The sequence below is a fragment of the Sciurus vulgaris genome (genome assembly GCF_902686455.1).
Source record: "Sciurus vulgaris genome assembly, chromosome: 11".
NCBI lineage: Eukaryota > Metazoa > Chordata > Mammalia > Rodentia > Sciuridae > Sciurus > Sciurus vulgaris.
The window spans coordinates 124,318,901-124,339,618 of record NC_136472.1 but is presented as its reverse complement, the minus strand read 5'-3'; the positions used below and the strand labels follow the sequence as shown (position 1 = coordinate 124,339,618).

Genomic DNA, 20,718 nt, shown 5'->3' with positions numbered 1-20,718 from the left:
GGGGAAAACCCCATTGCCAGATTTGTGATATAAGAGGCTAAAGAAATTAAACCAGGGCTTCTTCAGAAAGAAGTTTTGTCAGAAGTGGCCATCACCTGGCAGGTGGTTTGAGAAGCCCAGACAGGTCCAGAGCAACTTGAGCTCTCCAGCCAGATTCGCGTTGCACCTAAGATTGCCAAGTGTTTCAGCCTTGGTACAAATGTCTTCTTGTCTGTTTCTCAGTAGGCTCTGCCTCCTAACAATCATGTTGTTAAAAATAGTCAGAAATGTGATCACATAAGTGCAACTGCTGCCTTGCTCCTCAAGGTGAGATCTTATGATCTGCAGCATTGTCGTGTCCTCAGACCACATCACACTGCTTTGTAACAGAATCCCGGGGTAATTCATATGCACATTTAATTTGGGTGGCACTGCTTTACAGGAAAGCAAGAGTGAATGAGCAAAAAAAAAAAAAAAAAGAAAGAAAAAAAAAAAAAAAAAAACTCAACAACAACAAAATGCAATGTTTTCCAGAGCAGTTTACAACTTCCTTGTATTTATAGCTAGTTGTGTTACTCCACAAAAGATTGACATTTATATCAAAAAGATGTTGGTTTTTGCAGCTCAGGAAGCTGCAATAGTTCCCCATTTGTGCTATGCAATCTTTCAATGAATCCTGAGTGCTGTGAGAAAAATGCTTGCTTCTTAGTTTTACGCATAACAATGGTATAGACTGCCTGCCATTCCACAGAAATCTTGGCTCTTTTCTTCTGCAAAATTCTTGATAAATGCTACTCAACCTATGATTTTGAAAAGGAATACTTTTTAATGATTTAAATGCAAATCATTAGAAAAAGAGGTGAGAATTCTAGCTTTAATTCTTAAATAAACAGCCTCTGATATCTTGGACAGTAAAAATAACTAATCAATTACTATTGCTACTATTAGTGAGTGCTGACTAATTGACAGGTAACTGTTGATCAAATAGCAAGAATACTAGCGATTTATTACAATTTCATCATGTATAAAGTGCTCTGCTAAGTACTTTCATTTGTATAATCCTCTTCAATTATCCTGAAAGGGTTGGTATTATTATCTTCACTTTATAGTTGAAGAAACTAAGACTGTGAAGTTAAGAAATTTGGTGATTACTAAGGGGCTTTGTTTTCATCCATAGGAACTCCAGAGAGTTTGCTAAACATGCAAACTCTCAGGGCTCAGTTCATTCAAACAAAAAATGAACCAACTTGATGAATTTTTTTCTAACTTCAAATTCATTGAATTTGCAAAATTCAATTCATTCATTATAGATGAATGCCAGCAAGCTGTTTGGCATTATACTGAGAAATTGGGACCTCACAACTTGGGCAATAAAACAAATCAAACTCCACCATGAAAACCATAATCAGACACGGTCCAAAAAGTTACTTTCAAAATTTGGGGGATCTAAGTCAGTTGGCATCTTGTAGTTCAATTTTATAGGGACATTATTCAAAGAATCTAGCCTCCTTTAATTTTTTTTCCCTCAATCTCTCTATTTGTGGTGAATCTGAGTTTTGTTGAGACTCTTTTAGGACCAGAACCAAATTTATTTCAGATTAAATCCAACATAGTCTGCATGCTATGGGTTGAAAGGAAATTATTTAAAATTCTGGGCTCTCAGGGATTTCTTTGGCACCCATTGGCTAAGTGTTGACATTTTCAGTCTTTCGGGCCTTCAGGTTGAATGGACTTAGTCAAGAATCTTTTATACCCTGATCTCTCCTACTTCCGTTGTTAGGAAGCAAGGAGTACTTCATTCCTCCAGTTTATTTATTTATTTTTGTTTCCAGGTTCTTTGTAAAGAACAATTGTAACTTATTTATTCAGTTAGTTATGAGTACCCAACATATTTATGGTGCTGGAGTATAACTGAAGACCAAGTGTGATTATTCATTGAATTTCTTGGTTAAACACAGGTGTGAGGAATAGCATTTCAGCGTCAGAAATTAACATTTTGACTATGCAGCAATTCATTGAATGTTGTCCTTGATCTTCCAGAGGATGTTCCCACATGAAGTCTGATAGACTAGAATTTTTTTTTCAGTGCTGCAGACTGAACCCAAGGCTTTGTGCATGCTAGGCAAGGGCTCTACCACTGAGCTACAACTCCAGCCTAGGGCTGATAGGCTAAAGGTAGTAGTTAGTTTCTGACAGGTTTCAGAGACAGGTTTAGATTCTCTGGTTAAATTCCTAGACATATTAGAGTTGGTGGTTTTAATGTATCCCCTTAATGCTTATGAGAAATATCACCTTCACTCCTGTTGTTGACAAAGTTTCCCAGCAGCATGATAGTGAGGGAAATTTTTCCATCCAGGAGGAAATGTAAACATATGTAACACTCCTTATTTCCTAACTGCTATGGGACATTGGAGTAAAGACATCTTTTATCTCTATTTTTGGGGAGATACTCTAGTGACCTACTCTTCCAAGAAGTAAAAAACAATCTACTCTTGTAATATTATAATGACATAATCCATTTCAGTGATCTGAAAAAGATTAGTTGAGCTATGTCCATTCATACTGGACTTGAAAATGTTGTGCTTAGTTGGGAGATTTTTCTCTTTAGACAATTAGGAGATGGATTGAGTCATTTTCGTTTAAGAAAGGGTTAGGGGAATAATTACCAGTGAAGGTGGAAGAAACAAGAGTGGTGTTAATTATTCTGTGAGTTTCTGCTTTGTGAACTTAATGAAAGAATAGGTGATTTAGTTTAAGACATAGAAGCCAATAGCACATAATTCAGAACACCACTTTTTTTGGTCTGCAGGGTACTTAAAGAAAGAATGCTTACTACTGTAATGTTAGAATATCTAGTCAAGATGATGAGGTTCGTATAGCTTTAGGAATGAGACAGAGAAACCATGTTCAATTGTAACCATTTTTCTTTTCTATGAATTGTAATGACAAGTTTCCTTGGGGGAGTGAGAAATGTTCAGTTATCTAAACAGGCATTCTTTTAAAACTGAGTTCTTAGAAAATTGGACATAGTAGCCTTTGTTGTACTGACACATTAGAGGAGACATCTATTGAAATAATTCAAGAAATTCAGGTGGACTATGCATGGGAAATAGAAAAAGATGGAGGAGGCTAGAGAAAGTCAATCTGGTACAGTGATTAGTTCACACAAATATTATGATCATGCTTATAGTTATCATTTTAGAAGCCTAACCTCAGGGTTATGTGTGGACACAATTTGTTATAGTAAATGACTTCTTTTTTTTGTCACAAAGATATCTTTATCCTCTTGGATATGTTCAAGCTCTGAAATGTGGACCATTGTACATATCAATTCTATTTCAAGTAAATTAACTTTCCTTCAAAAAACATGTGCTGCATGTATACATACACCATCTAAAAAGACACCATCCCTACTCTCAAGTAACCCAGAATTTAGGAGCAGAGAAGATCTATACATAGAAGTATCATGACTTTGTTGCATTGTTAGAGGAAATTCCAGGAGAAGGATCAAGGATTTATATGTAAATGCCCAGGAATATCAGAGAAAGCTATCTGAAAGAGATGATGCTCCAAGTCTTTAAAAACACATTTATATGCTATACTTGGCTCTGTTTCCTCAAATTCTACCAAATTCTACCAATTTAATATCAATTAAAATATTTGAAAAATATGCAACTGTACAGAACATGTACATATTTCTTTTTGTTACTAATCCCTAAATAACACAGTAAAGCAACTATTTATATAATATTCATATTGTATTAGTATCACAAGCAACACAGAGATGACTTGAAGTCTTATAGAAAGATATGCATGGTTATATGCACATATTACACTATTTTACACAAAGGACTTAGGCATTTGTGGATTTTGGCAGTCTAAGATAAGGTGATTTTATGGAACCAAGCTCCTCTGGGTATCAAGGGATGACTGTATTCAGAAGGAAGAAATTGAAAGTCTCTACATTGTAGATTAAAGATGTAGCCTAGATTACATGGGTGTTTCCTTTAAATGACTAGACCTTTTGGAAGTCATACTCACTCTCTTCTGCATCCCAAGACAAGAGGATATCTAAAACTTTTTACATAAATTGATGGGAAACCTAAATTATTGACACAGCTTCTTGAATTTTTGTCTTCCCCATGTAATCTTCATAACTAAGAGAGGTTGTCCCATAATTCCTAGACTGTGAAGCTAACATGAAATCTAGAGGGCAAGTTCAAATTTAAAACATTGGCCTTTGCTTATGTCATTATAAATTCGGCTTCTGTCATGGAATGTAGTTCATATGTATCGAAACAGAGAATGTATACATGTATATTTTTAGGTATTTAATGTGAATAGAAAATATTTTAGGAATTTTTACAGTGAAAAGGAAGTGAAGAAAAATTAAATTACAATAGTAAGTGTTCATTAAGAAAAATGCGATACGTAAATACAATGCTTGCCAGTCTTAGATTCCAGGATATAGAGTTACATTTATTGACATAGAAAAATGCTCATTGCATTATATCAAAGAACAATGAAAATACTGATTGTACACAGCACATAGAGAATAATATGATGGCAAAATTATGATGATATGTATGTGTTACATGTATGTATATTTACATAGATACATTTAAAAATACTTAGAAGAATGTTAGACAAAATATTAACATAATTACATCTAATATGGGAGGATTTCAAGTGATTTTGATGTCCATTTGAGTCTTTTATGTAATTTTAAAACAACTTTTGCAATGAAGACAAACAATTTTGGCAAAAAGAATTTACAAAAAAGAGTTTTAAAGTAGTTTATTGGACTACTTACTGAAAGGCATAGACTTTCTCTTAAGAGCAGATAACCCAAAATGAAAAACTTTTAATTGATGTCACAGTTATGTAGAAATACAGCCAAGCAGGTCAGAGTTGATGTGAACCAATTCACATGTGAACCTCGACTGAGACCTCATCTCTTTGGGATGTCTTACCCTTATGCTGCCTTGGCCCCAAACATCCCTCTCACTCCCTCCTAAACTTTTCTTCAGTGTGTGAGTCACTGAACCTGCCCTGGTGAGATGTGGGTAAAAGGAAATGTCAGCTCGCAGATCCTGGCCTGGTTACAAGGCTTTCAGAGGGAGGGCGGGAAGTTGGGCAGTTGGAGCAGTGGTCACATGCTTTACATAGAACTCGTCCAGAGTCAAATGGAAAACTAGTTCTAAAGACACTCACATAAATCAAAGTGTTAACTATGTTGTCCTCTCCATTGATTGCTTGTTTTTGTCCCTAAAAGTCTAGGATGATGAAGATAAGAAGCCCAGGAGAAGATGCTGAAGGCCTAGGGTCAGGTCAACTGGGCTAATGAACAGTATGACCATAGCTTTCTTCTTATCTGTAAAAACAGGGCTTACATGAATTAAAAGATGTGTGCAAGTTTTCTGAATTAGACTCTCATGTTCAGCATTTATCTGTGAGACAAACACCTGCCAACACTGGTCTAGGATCTGGTGAAAGAACATATTAAGTCCCTGCCCTGGGGGAGTTTGAGCTCTAATGGGGTGGTTTTTGGAGGAGATGATAAACAAACAAGGAAGTGTCTGAGTGGGGAAAGGTGCAGCTATTTGTTCAGGGTGGTGGGAAAGTCTTTTTAGATAAGGTCCCCTTAAATGGCTGTGTGAATAGAAGGAAGCAGTTTTCACTTGAAAACCAATCATGAAACAAACTCCTTATTTCAAGTGGTCTTTATCTAGACCTCTATCCAGATTTACACATGAGAAACACACATATCCACATCAGATCCACCTGTTACACTTTTGGTTTTGTGAGACCAGTTCCTTTTTCCATACGTACATTCATTGGTCAATCCATGCACTGATTTGAAAGACAGTGAGTTTCTCTTTTGCTCCATGATCTGCCTTAAGTGCTGGAGATGCAGAAATACAAAAGGCAGGGTACCTCACTTCAAGTAGCTCGGAGTCTAGTGAGGGGACAAATAGAAAGAGGTGTTGGCAAGATAGTGTGATTAGCACAGGTGATACACCAATGGTACTCTGGAAAGCATGGAAAAGGAGCAACTAACCCCAGCTGGGTGTTTTGGAAAGCTTCCAGGAAGAGCAACCCTCTGAGACTAAGCCTCAACCCTTGAGGAGGGGTCACTAAGTTCTAGGGAGCAGGAGGATGGAGGAGCATTTCTAGCAGAGGCGTAATTTGGGAAGGGCAGAGAGATGAGAAATGTCCTAAGAGTACAGCAAAGAGTGCCCTGTTCAGAAGTGGAGGGTGCAGTGGGGCTTGCTGAGCGAGGCGCTGGGGAGATGGAGGGAGGCGGGAGGCTCTGAAAGGTTGGCAGTCTTGCTTGAGACCAGGTACTCTGGTGCTCTGGAGGTGCTGGTCCCATTCAAGAAAAATGAACTTAGCACTTTCTGCAACTCCATTACTGAGTGTTCAAATCCTTTCTGTACCCAGACAGGTCTTACTGCTGCTTCTCAGCTGGGGAGTGAATCTTAAAATCACACAGTTGTTTTCCATTTAGGTAATAAACATGTGTAGTGCCAAGACAAAACGCTGGTCCAGCTGATGTTCAAGCTGTTGTCATGTGGGAAGGAATTCTCTTTGGTCAAAAAGCCAAGAAGAACCTCTCTCTCTCTCTCTCTCTCTCTCTCTCTCTCTCTCTCACACACACACACACACACACACACACACTCCAAACACTCCTTTTATATCTTCTGAAAGAGTTTAGCTTTCCAGCAGCTGTTGTATGTCACAATCTACAAGTGGAAAAAGGGTGGGTTCTTTTTTCTTTCTCCAAAAAATAATAAAGCAGCAATCCATTTCTGTCCCAGAGTTATTTCCTGCAATGAGAGCCCTTGAGATCCCTGGCAACTCCCTCTTTTCAGTTTCCTCCCTGGGCAAAGGGCTTTTCCCCAAGGGAAATGTCATTCATATAGTCGAGAATATGGTCCAGCACAGAAAGCACCAGATGTTGGGCCAGAGGTTTCCTCCCTCACTCTGTCAATTGGAAGAGAAAACATATTTCCACTGAACCTTTTTCCTAGCATGTTGCTGTGAGGAGGAGTGTTGTCTGGCTGGCAGACAGAAACTCATGTTGTCTTTGAGCTGGGCTCCAGGATGCTGCTGCCAATTCCAAAGTCCTTGCTCTTATAAATATATAAGTAAAATAGGCATCCCGGAGGTCAAGGTTCTTTGCTGCTTGTGGGAGTCTAGGGATGACTCATAGAGCTCTGTGGTCACACCTTACTCTGAGCAATCTTCCATGATTTCCTATTCCCTGCACCCAGCAGAACTAACTGCTTCTTTTCTTTTTGCCATATTGTTGGCAAACTGTGCATAACATTATGTTTTACATGAGCCTGTCTTCTCCACTGCCTGAAGGTATAGACTCTTTCTTAGCCTCATTATCTTGAGTCTGGTAGAATCCAAGGGTCATGTGGTCAGGAACCTCTGTTTATTAGTGTGTCTTAAGTGCCCAGAATAGTGCCTAGAATGTAATAGGAACATATTAATTATTTACTGAATGAACTATATGATTAGTAAATGAGTGTGGTCCACCAGTGTTCAAGAGATTGCTGATGCTTTTGGGGTAGAAATAAGACATTTTGATGGTTTGAATGAACCTGCATTCCCTCAGGCCTGGACATTTCCACCAGAAAGTTGAATGGCTTGCATGAAGTCACACTCCCTCATCCCTGGACATCTACAACAGTAACAGTTTTGCTCCTGGACCCTGGAGGACTGGCCAATTTTTTCCCAGCAGATCTGTTCTTGGTCTAGTTAAGCTCAGGATGGCACAATCATGGGGGTAGCTTCTAAGTCTCATCCTTGAGTAGATCAAAACATTGAAGTGAATATATATGGCTTGATGATTCGTTAGAGTCTTAAAATTCAATTTTGAGAATTGAATTGAAAAATAAAGAATGCTTCAGTGAGGAAGAGGCCATGGAGTTCATGGAGACTATTCTGACAATTCAGGATTAGGACAGGTCTGTGGTGACCTACGTGATGTGTACCTCATTATTCTACGCTCAATGTCTAGCTCAGGGTCTGAGACATAGTGACTGCTGACCATTTTTAGGAACAGACACTGAATGGGCAAGCACTGAGGCTGATGTTAATAGCATCTTGACCCCTTTGACCTTTTCTACCATTCAGCTTCACCGCTGGGGAACTCTTCCTGGGGGCCATCTGCAGTGGAGATCAACCTCCTGAAAAACTGGAGAATGAAATCTTGATTAGCATAGCCTAGCTATTCAGAACCCTTTGAAAAATTCTCTTTAAGTTAATGTTATTTGAACTGCATTCTACCTTTGGAAGAAAAGACACCATAACAAGGCAAGGTAAAAAAAAAAAAAACATAATTCTAGGACAAGTCATAGCTTCAGAAGGATATTAGTGGCTCAGAGATTGCAGTTGTTAGTGTAATTTTTATATTGTTGAGCCTGTTTATTTCATTTAAATACATTTTAGAAAAAAGTAGTCATGTCATTGGTTGTCATGCTGTAGCAAGATGGTGAACCAAAACTGCAAATCAAACATCAGACCTATCCTCATACTCTTTTTATTGAGATGTTTAAGTGCTTTAAACTTTCACAAGAATAACAAAAAAGGTCAAATCCAACCTGGAAAAGAGTAAGGTTGAGATGTCACTTTCTAACAATAGGAATATGGCCTCTGATCAATATACCTAGGAATTTAATCTTATTCATTCAAGAAAGACATATTTTGTGTGTGTGTAGTATTGAATTTATAAAAGTGTGTGAACTAATGCACTCTAGAAAGCACTTAGGTCAACAGAAATGTTTGATATATAAATGATTTTCCTGATGACTGGCAGCTAGCTGGAAAACCCCTCCAGCTAGAACATTCCTCAAGCATTCTAGCTGGTCAGACTTCAATGGAGATAATAGCTCTCAACAAGAGTTATTTATTAGCCCTTCTCCTATTTTCAAGATGAATACAGTTCAATTCCTTTTGTAGGGCTTCTCTCTGTCTATCTGTGCCTTGGGGTACTGGTTGACATGGCTCTTTAGAGAAACTTTTTCCATTCTTCTTTCCTCTAACCTTCCCTTTTTTATTGCTTTATCAACTAATTTATGGCACAAGTATATATTGAATTCCCACTATGTGCCAGACCTGCTTCAAGGTGGGGGAACAGGTGATGCATAGATGGACATTTTATTTAAAAAGAAACACAGGATCTGTCCCTGCCCAGAAACTCTACAAAAGGCACCTTCTGTAGATCCTTTTGGTATGTGTTGTCTACAGCACACAGACTTGATCTATTGTACACAGTCTTTCTGTCGGGGCTGACTCTGTCTGGGGTCTGCCCCATTTCTGTGCTATGGGTGGGTCACTTATCTTCATGAATTTCAGTTTCCTTCTCTGCCTCACACACAAAAAAAGTAACTGAGTGATTCCTTAGAAGATTCCTAGTTCTAAGACTTGCACTCTCTTTGGGTGTTCCAGTCTACAGACCTGTGCACCTCCAGGGCTCAGCCTGTATTGTCTCTTTCACAGGTACTGAGAGAAGAATGAACTACTTTGTGGAGTCCACCATGAGCAGCCCTGTCCCTTACCCAGCATCTCGTCCTGCAGTGGTGGTGAGTTGTGGTCCATGGTGATCCCTTCTCTGTCTCGAGACACCCAACTGCTCTTATTTCCAACCCCTTTGCTTCCAGTTCCCTGACCTCCCCTCTGCAGAGAAGCCAGGGTTGGAATCAGCTTTGAACCAGTTTGAAGGAGCTCAACTGTGATATTATTTACCTTTTTATTAGTGTGAAAAGTAGAAATCCAGAACTCATGGATTTGCTGAAGGAGAATTTTAGAATGTTTGAGTTTCAGAGAATGTAATATAAACATGATTCAGTTAAAACTAGGTGATTTTCATAATTCAGTTCATTTGGTGAGAATTTTTCATGTACTAATGTTCCTTAGACCTGTTCTTATTAAATTTATTTTGGGCCTTAGATGTGAAAGTTAAATAGCACATTTTTTTTTTTTTTTTAACCCGGGGTGCTTTACCACTGAGCCACATCTCCAGCTCTTTTTATTTTTTTATTTTGAGGCAGGGACTCACTAAGTTCCTGAGGGTCTCATCTGAGCCTTCTAAGTCTCTGGGGTACAGGTGTGTGCCACTGTGCCTGGCTATAACACAGGTTTTCTAATCAGAGAGGTTGAAAGTGAAAACAAGATGAAATGAGACAGTAAGTTTGTGGGGAAAATTCATGACTCTTAGATTAAAAGGGATAAAATGAACTTTAAAATAGGACTTTTTTTTTTTTTTTTTTTTTGCCCATAGGGAAGAAGACCCTTGCTCAGGCTATAACCTGATCCCTGAAAATGCTTAGATAAATTCCTTTAAAATTTACTACATGAGAGATTCTATAATGTTGTCATTGATCAATTCCACTGTTAAAGGAAACTTTCATGTTAACATGTTAACAGATGTGTCATTACTCTTTCTGAATTCTGCATGTCTTTATACAAAGATAGCCATCATCAATGATGAATTTTTTTACACACTCTGCAAATAGATATGTTTATTATTAAATCTTCCCAATACACTTATGGGTTTAAGTAGACACCAATCAACCAGAGCTCTTTCCTGACTTTGCACTATGCTCTGACGGAGGTTCTCTATAATTTTTAATGTTGGCAACCTTAAATTACAATGAGAACCTCTCAGTGTAATTGTATATGAAAAGATCTGAATTGTTTGAAACTCTTTTTTGTAGTATTGATAAATAATTGTTCAAATGCTATTGTATATTCAAGGGAAAAGACACATTTTAAGGATAATTAACACATCTTTCTTCATTCTTGTTCTGTAACATTTTTCTTCCTTTAAAAATGGCTTCGGGCCTGGGGTTGTGGCTCAGTGGTAAAGTGCTTACTTAGCATGTGTGAGGCACTGGGTTCGATCCTCAGCACCACATATAAATAAATTAATTAATTAAATAAAAAAAGCATTCTGTCCATCTACAACTTATATATATATATATATTATTAGTTGTCCATCTATAACTAATATATATATAAATATATATATTTAAATATTTATGTATATTTATATACATATAAATATATATTATATATATTTATTAAAAAATGGCTTCTGTTTTCACAAAGGCACTATTTACTATTCAAAAAGATTAGACTCAGAAGAAGTTTAGATTATAATTTACATCAGCAATATGTGTAAACACACACACACACACACACACACACACACTGAGGCAAGGAGTTACTGGAGTTTGCTTAATAGAAATTGCCAAGGGACGTGCAGTTTAAGGTCACGTAAAGGACTGGAGAGGTTGCCAGAGAAAGTTCCTCCTGCTTCTGACAGAAAGATTATCATCTAAGGTCAGCACAAATTACACTCCATTTTCTTAGAGATGATATTGTAGATTTGTTAAAATAAATAATGATATTATGATTTGGTAACAAGATGTGTCATTGACTTGGAAAATATGATTTAAAGTCAGCCTATGCTAATTCTCTTTACTAGTATGGTAATCAATTAAGCAAGATGAGTATGTGGTAGAGTGTATTTGTACACAAAATTGGTACACAAATATGTATCTATTTTATTTTAGACAGCATTTTACTGTCTAAAATTAATATAAGTATATAAGATTTAGATGTGATATTTGGAAAGTGTAAGAGATTAAAAAAACTCCATGCCAATCAACCTAAGTGCATATCTTGAACTAACAACCCCCATCTCCAATGGAATACAATGGGTATTTTTAATACATTCTGAATGGTTTCCATTGGTTTGAAAACAAAGAATTCATCTCTCCCCTGACAACAGTTCTATCATTTCAGCGATATTGGAAAAGTATTATCAACATGTGACATTCTTTTCACGGCACTCGAAGTAGCTTGGGTAAAAGCAGAAGGTTGCATAAGAGAGTTGCTAAGTTATTGTTCCAGCACCTTGACTCATAACTTCTCTCTGGACCTCAGTTTCTCCATCACTGGAGCTACTTAGGCAACCCTTCAGAACCACAGAGCAAGCAAAGAAGTCTTTTAACTTCTTATTGCTGATAAAAAAAAATAGGCAAGTAAACAATATTTATTAGTACAAGTTCAAGTTCAATGAACTGACTTTAATGGATAACTTCCAATATTAGGCAGGACAATAAACAGTCAAGGATTCCGTGAAGTGTCTGCAAAATATAACCTTGGAATATTGGCACTAGAGATTCTAGCAATCACACTTTACACCCTGAATTTGGTGGAGGAATGAGCACAACTTCATTAACTTTGCAATTTGAGAAAGTCGAAACCTCAGGTACCCAGTGACTTCCCAGCTCTGTCATAGCCTCGATGTCTAGAACTCAACCCATGGAACTTAATCAAAGTCCTCCTGCCTGGTGCTGTAGTCTTTATTGAGTAAGACGGAGCCACTGAGAAAAGAAACTTTGTCCTAGGAATGGCAAGTTTGAGGGGGGAAAGGAAAACCATGAGAGCCATTGGGGTTTCCAACATGGGATGATTTTGCTCTCCCAAGGGAAGGGACATGCTTGGTGGTCAATATTTGAGAAGTGCTACTGTCATCTAGTTGACAGGAATTGACTAAACTTCCCACAATACAGAATACAGCCCCCCTATGACAAAGACTTATCCAGTCCCTGGAGTCAATTGTGCTGGACTTGAGAAACCATGTTCAAGTGTAGCCATGGAGCAGCTTCAAGTTGAAAGGCAGAATAGTACTCTGGGCTCAGACTGGTCTAAGAAGGTCTTGGTTACTGGTAAATTGTTGCTTTAGGAAGGAAAACCTAAAAAAAGAAAGAGAAAAAAAAAAAAAAAAAAGAGAATATACTCCTATTCTTAGGGGCTCTCTTTCAGCACACCACTTTAGTTGACTAAGAAACAATCTTATAAAATAGGATCAAATATTTTCTAATTCCAAAATATTGCCAAGTCTCAGATTCCTGATTTTTAAAAACTAGAGGTCGCATTAACATTATTTGGTTATTTACCTTACTGTAAGAATGCTTAAAATAATCGAACCACAGTTGTTAAAATTGATGCTACTGCCAGGTGATAACCATGTCATGCAGGACTTGCATTCTCTTCCTTGGGGTCAGTTTGTCAAAGCAAGACACATGTTTTCCTGCTTGTAAGGTCAGCACCTCAAGGAGACTATAATGATGTCACAGCCCAGGAGGTAGAGAGACAGCACTTTTGGAAGTTGTCTGGCCTTTGTGTGGGCGGGGTGCTATTTCCAGGTACTTATATGGGTTGTGTGTTGGGGACCCTTTCATCCTAGAGGAGGAAGTGCTCCTTCCTGTTATGTTACCCCTACTAGCCCTTCCTGAGCCCTGGAAGTCTCTCCAGCACTGGCTCACTGGCCCTCTCATGCGTCATCCTTTTTTTCATGCCATGAGCCTGGCCAGCTCAGGGAGGACAGGCATAAACGGGCTGGGCTGCTCCTCGTTTTGATTAAACATGCCCCAAGTCTTGGCGACCTCACCAGCAGGGAGGATGTGTGGAGGCGGTCCTCAGAGAATAGTGACCCTGGGGCCATGCCGACATTAGGAAGCACCTTGATCTATTTAGAGGAAAGGGATAGTCACTGACCCACTCACCTCCTCTTAGAGCTTTGGATTTTTAGGGATATATCAATTTTCCCTTGGGGAAGAGTGGATGCCAAGGTTGGTAGGCCACATGGAAGACACCAGTGTCCAAAAGGTCCAATGCATACTCAAAAATGTTAAAATTCCCTATAGTAAATCTCTGGATTTAGGGGACATCCCTGGTGCTTTGAGAGTGGGGTGACTGCATTGAAATTTATCACTTTTTTGCCTTTTCTAGGTCAAATATGCTTTTCTTATAAATATGGTGCCTTTATTTTCCAAATGAAAATAGGGACTCAGAAACTGTCCAACAGAAGACATTTTTTAAAAACTTGTGAATTTTTTATATGACAGACTTCATAGTTATATAAGTTGGATAATTTATTAGATACTTAATTATTCTTATTGGACAGAATAGTGGTGTGAAACCAGGACTGTTCTAGATATATGATCACTAAATGAATAAGGTGGTGGAAAAAACGCCAGAATGCATGCTGGATGGAAGCTTGAGAGGGGGATGAGGGGGCTGTGAGCCATTGGCTAGCTCTGGGCATTTGCTGTTCCCTTTCTGTGCAGTGCCAGTGGGCCACCAGGTTGGCTGAATCTCAAGTTGGTACCAGCAAAGGTGAGTAGCCTGGTCATGAGACTCAGCTAAGTGCATTATAAAAAAGAGTTTCAAAGTATGCCTTCAGACATAAGCTCTCTGAGGTCCAGGGATCTTTTGAGAATAACTGTGGTTCTTGCCAATCTCTCCATGGTTTGAGCAGATCTTTCTTTATACATTTTCTTTCTCTATTCTATGATTGATTGATTGATTAACACACCATTCTATTTTCACCTTTAGACACTCTGGTAAAGAAGAAAGGAACCCATCTTACTCCTGTCTATTTTATACCAGATATATGAGATGAAATCTTTAGTCCTGGGCCCAGTAGGTATTGAATGCAACTGCCTTAGTTTATTTTCTGCTTCTAGAAGAGAATATTTCAGTGTGAGTAATGTATAAAAAGATACATTTATTTGACTCATGGTTCTGGAGACTGGGAAGCTTAAAATCATGGGACCACATCTGGCGATGGTTTTATGCTGCATCATAACGTGGTGGAAGTTATTACATGACTGGACAATGTATGAGAGAGTATAAGGGAGAGAGAAAGAGAAGGAAGGGAACATGAATTTATCCTTTCTCAGGAACCTAACTCTGTGCAATAATGGCATTCATTCATTCATGAGGGCAGGGTCCTCAGTGTCTAGTGATCTTTAATGGTCCCACCTCATTGTCCATTTTGATGCAATTAAATTTCAACACAAGATTTGGAGGAGTCAGTCAAATAATAGCAGAGTGTTAGACAACTATAGTAAAAAAAAACACTTGGGCCTCAGAATCAGAAAGACCTGGGTTAAATTCTGGTCTTTATCCTTAGCCAAACACCTTGGGCAATCTACTTAACCTCACTGAATCTCAGTGTTCTCATCTATAAAATAGGCAGGGTTTAATTTATCACAGAAGATCTCTGTTATGCTTCAATGAGAAATTCTTGTCAAGTACCTCCACAAAGATGAGGTATTCCCTTTTCTTTTTATTCACTGTGTCTTCTCTCTTTAGTCTGGATTTGGGGGTTGTGTTAGATAGGTACTTGGGGGGAAAGAATGGAAATGATTTCCACCTGTTGTTCATACAAGGGTGTCGCCAGAATAAGATGGGGCTCCTGGGGTGAAGATGGAGACATTCTTATTGGGAAACCTTGTTTCATCATCACCCTGCATGAGAAACAACTCTCTTGCCACCAGATCAAAGTTCTCTTGTCATAGGCTGGTGGTTTATAGTCCATTGTGTAAACAGACTTGTTTCTCTTATCTTGAGTAATTGGACATTAATTGGGTCTTTTGGGGAAGCAAATCCCCTTCCTACCAATGCACTCTTCACCCACTCCGTAGGCCTCAAGATTTAAGCCTTGGGTGTATTCACAGGAAAATTAGAGTGAAGCCTGGTGTTTCTTGTGTAGCAATTGAGCATGCTAACTATAAAACTTAGAGCAGATGCCCTTCCCTTATCTTAGGGGAATCCTGGAGAGCAATGGATAAAGGTATTTGGGATTAAAAAAGTGGGATACAGAAAAGAAATTTAGAATCTAAGTGGAAACCAGAAAAGGATTTTTTCTTGTTGCTCAGGATGGAGAGATTGTTGAACTATACGTTTAAGGAAGTTATTTATACTCATAGGTCTTAGTGTTAAAGAAATTGAAGAAAAAAGAGCAATTACAAATATATTTTTCTAGCAGTTTAGAAAATGAGGCTTTTCTAAGCTACTAGGTTTAATGAACACAAACCAGAGAATTTTAGAGTCATGCCATAACTTAAAGACCATATCATCATACCTGGAAATTAAGGTTCTGAGAGATCAAATGAACCGCCATGTTTGCAAAGCTGGACAGGAGTGGAGTGTTATCCAAATCTCCTGGCTATTGGCTGAGAATACTCTTGTATTAGTCCATTTGTGTTTCTATAACAAAATACCTGAGACCAAATGATTTTTAAAGAACAGAAGATTATTGCTCTCAGTACCAAAACTAGGGAGATCAAAATCAAGGCTCTGGCGAGTTCTTAGTTGGGTGAGGGGCCCAGTCTCTTTTGCCAACATGGTGCCTTGTTGCTGCATCCTCCAGGAGGGACTAATGCTGTATCTTCACATGGCAGAAGGGCTGAAAGGGACTGGATCACGCACTCCTTTGAGCACTTTTATCAGAGTCCTAATCCCATCTGTGAGGTTCCACCCTCATGACTTAATTCCTAGAGATCCCACCTTTTAACACCATAATATTGGTGATTAAGTTTCAACATATGAGTAACAGGGAACACATTCAGACCATAGCAGCACTCTACTGCCAAATTTTTCTTCTTCATTTTCACTTAGATATTTGGTAATATGTAAGAATGTGTAACAACCTTTCATTCATGCATTATACACCTTATTTATGAAACACTGATCATTCTTGATTTTGGAAAGAATCAAAACTTCATTTTATAGACCACTGAGCAAATTAGAATACTGGCTAGTCTTTTAGCCATGCGAGTTCTCCCAACCTAATTCCACCACGGGGTTCTGAGTCAGCCTCATTGTCCATCACCACACTGCAGGATGCCTAAGGTTGTCACCCTGGGTCTCATTGAGAGTCTGAAGGCTTCATGTTGATTGAGTGGCAACTTAGAGATCTGCAGAGTTCAAAGTTGGCAAAGGATATACAGGTCACCCACGACCTCTCAGCAAGAGAGTGCCAACACCAGGCACTCGGGTTGTGGACAGAGTTCAGAGGTCCTTGCTACCTTCTACCCCCACGGTGCCTTTTGGCCACATCTCAGCAAGTTCTGCTGCAAGCGGAGGCCCTTGTGCTCTCAGGTTGATGTGAGGGGTTGCAGTATTGCTGTTGGATGTATCTCTATCACCTTGCTGTGCTGGCCAGGTGGTCCATATGGCAGCCCAATACAGCTTCACATTAAGAACACAAGTAGATATTTTCTTTGTCACAGCCTTCTCTCTGGTCTTTTGAGTTTTTTCTCTTAGAAACCTATAGTGTGTCAGGCCTACCCTTTCACCAAGGCCCTAGCCTATCACTCTTTTGTTCTAAAAAGAATTTCCTGGCCTTGAATCTAAAATTAAATTGCCCTTTGAGAGTTTCCTATTTTGTCTGTTCCTGCCTCTCCTGGTGGCTGCACCACCCTCCTCTCTCTCTTCCGTGATAGGCATTCTTGGGAAAAGTGAGGAAGAGTTCTGCTCTGCCTCCTTCTCTTGTGCCTCTCAAGGGAGCAGGACAAAGGTACCCTACTGAGCAGAGGGGTACTTCTGTGATCCAAATTCCTCCTTCACATCACCAAAACAGCTTTATCTGTAATGTTTGACAATCAGTGTAAGGAGGTGCTGCTTCATAGAGCACCTTCTGAGGATGAGGAAGTCCAGACTTCATTAGAAGTCTGTGGAGTTGATCAACCCAGTGTCAAGGGGGCAACTGGGTGCAATGAAGTGAACGTTTTTAAGCTGAGAAATGGCCAATGTATTGTGCAATGTTTTATAGTCTCTATGATATAAGAGCCCCTACAACTGTTCAGTAGCAAAGCACTTCCTGAGTTTCACTCTTCTTCTTCCAAAAAATGGGGAATGTGGTGGTAAAACAGTGTTTTGGGAGACAAACAATGTAAAGACTTTATAACACATTTTAAGGGACATTGTATGACATAAATCCACATGATGACTCTGAGAGCTTTTGGTTGCATTCATTTTCCCACCCTGGTGTAGCTGTTGATCTGATAAAAGATTGTCAGCCGCGAGGTCAGCAGAAAGAATGTGGATGGATCAGCAAAATGGAGCCTTAGAGTTGGCAAGGAACTTGCAGACCGTGCGGGTCAACCTCCTCAGGAAGCAAAAGCTTAGGGAGGTTAAGTGACAGGCCAGAGGTTAGGCATCCCCTTGGTGGTGGAGCAGGACTTGAACTCAAGCTTTCTGATTTATAGTTTTCTGTCTTTTCTGCTAGCGTTGTGAGTGTCTGCTGCATGCTTTGGTAATAATACACAGTTAACCCTGCAGATGTTAAATCAGTGTCTATGCACCCAGTGTTACTCGGCATCACCTCCAGGTTTAGAATGGCTTTAGAAAGTAGCAGCAACTAGAAGTATTCATAGTGTCATTTACATGTATGACCTAATGTTAAGCCCTAGGATTCTGTAGGCAACCAAAAGAAAGACAGGATTTATGCATAGGCATGCACAGAAGGTGAGTGATCAAGGAGTTAATAGATGAACACCTGGACACTGAAGGTCGCTTGGCTCAAGCCAAAACTAGCTGGAAGAACAGCTCATATGCACTCTCACAGACACACGGACTCCATATGTTTGAAATCTGCCATCATAAAAGTATTCCCCTGTTCCCTCTTTTCCAATTTTGTGGGGCTTTGGGGGACAGAGAGAAGGAAGACTGTGAGCAAATGGATGCATTTTGAGATGTGACAAGGCTGGAGGGGGAAGGGGAAGAGGTGACTCTAGAGACAGAACTGCAAGTGCTGGAGAAGGGAGGCTGGGCTGGGAAAGGACCAGTTTCTGACCCTGAAGCATTGAGCCATGGAGTTAGGGAGAGGCCACAAGACAGGAGCCCGTCGCAGCAGAGAGAGTGGACATGGTCAGCTGAAGCAGTAGCCGTTAGAGCTGGCATGCCCTTGAAGTGGAGCAGGGACAGGGCATGTCCTTGTCCTAGTGGTTTCTAGACTTCCAGGACTTCATTTCACTAGTTTCTAGGACCAGGGAAGTGCAGTGTCTAGGCTGTGGGCTTGCACCCTTTGGTAGCTTCTTTTGAGAGAGAAAAGGGAGAGCTCCACTATTCCCAAGTCTTTCTTCAGAACTGGACTAGATTGGTGAGGTGTGTGTGTGAGTGTGTGTGTGTGTGTGTGTGTGTGTGTGTGTGTGTGTGTGTGTGTTGCCCAACACTCAGTAATCAAGCTGAATGGTATCTTTATGCAATACTTTTAAAGAATCAGAATTAATGCAAGAGTTAATGCAAAAACCATGCAAAAGTTAATGCAAAAATCATTAGGAGAAAAACAAAACAAATCGGCATTACTGATTTGTCCTTTTACTTGGCCCTCATGTGGCTTGGCAGGGCTCTGCTACTCTGTCAGCCTTCTTCTACTCTTCTGCCCCTATCCAACACATCTTACTTTGTACCATCAGCTGAGTCTTTCTAGAACATATTGATTCACCATGTCACATACACAATCACCAGTGGTTTTCCTGTAAGGTCAGATTCCTGTCTGGTGTTCAGGTCTTAATGCTATACCTCCATCTCTAGTTATTACCATTTACCAGTCATTTGAAGCATCCTTGCTGCCCAAGAGCATGCCTCTTACACCCGCTCACTGTAACTTCCTGTTTACTTGTCTGTGTCCTCTTAAGGGCATGCTTCAGTTTTTGTTCATATCGTATTCTTAGCATCTTACTTAACACTTAACATAGACTAGATACACCATGCACATTAGTTCCATGAATGTACATTACCACAATTCATCAAGTACCTATTATGGAGAAGCAACTATCATTTTAAAGCAAATTATTGTTTGAGCCATGTACTACAGGTAGAAGAAAACATGGTCTGAAATAAAACCAACTATGGTTAGAATTTTACCTCCTTTTTTTTTTTTATCAGTCATGTGGCCTTTAGAAATTTACTTGCCCTCTCAAGTCTCAACAGACAGTTGCTCTTCTGTAAAATGGAGATGAAAATACTAATCTTGCAAGACCAAGTCTGCATGTTTCTTACGACAGTTGGTACCCACAGGTGTGTGATATGTGTTAGTGCCTTTCAACAATCACCCGTGGAATGAACAAATGAGAAACTGTCAGATGGTTTTCTCAAAACTGTTACAGAGATTGGGTGTGTTGCTTGCAACTCATCCACTTATCTCCATCCATTTGCAACCAAGAAAGGAAGGTACCAAGAAAGAGATTAGCTGGGCAGGAACTTGTTTTAGGTGATGCCCTGTAATGAGGTGGTGTCTGTGCTGCCCAGATTTCTGACCTGCTAGTACTCTGCTTCTTTCTCCTCAACTGAGATAGTTTCATAATGAAATTGGAACTGGTGATGTGGTTCTCTTGAGTAAAAATGTCATTTTCATATTCTATGCAATAGTTAGGTCAGTTCATGAAATGTCTAATAAACGGGCAGCTGTCTCCATAACAGAACCATCAAAGGCTTCTCAAGAGAGTACACCAGCAGAGATGCTCAGGGTTTATAATAGATTTGAACATTATTGCCTTCTGATTCATAAAAATGGGGTCCTCTGGCTCCATTGAGGATAACTACCAAGGAAGTATGTCTTAAGCACAACAGTTTTATTTATAAAATAAATTGAACTTACTCCTCTTGACAAAGAACCTCATTTGTAGACAGAAGAGGCTGTATTAAAAAAAAGCCAACCACATAAAATCGAGCTAATATCATGCAAGTCGTCACTCAAAAGCTGTGAGTTGACCTACAACAAGCCTATATTGACATCATCCACATTGGGGATGATTATTATTTTATATCCCACCTACCGACTTATTGTTCTCCCTTTCTTCTCTCCTTGGCACATTGAGATCATTTTCTTTCAACACCTCTTTACCTATTCCATCTTGC

General features: G+C 39.3%; 1 protein-coding gene across 2 annotated transcripts in view; it reads left to right on the top strand.

Moving 5' to 3' along the window:
- ETS1 (ETS proto-oncogene 1, transcription factor) overlaps nt 1–20,718 on the top strand; it is a 126,922-nt gene that overhangs the window by 5,606 nt on the left and 100,598 nt on the right. For both annotated transcript variants that reach the window (XM_079104126.1, XM_079104127.1), the window contains exon 2: nt 9,493–9,575. In XM_079104126.1, the coding sequence (XP_078960252.1) occupies nt 9,507–9,575 (69 nt within the window). In that variant the 5' untranslated portion in view covers nt 9,493–9,506. The remainder of the gene's footprint in view (nt 1–9,492; nt 9,576–20,718) is intronic.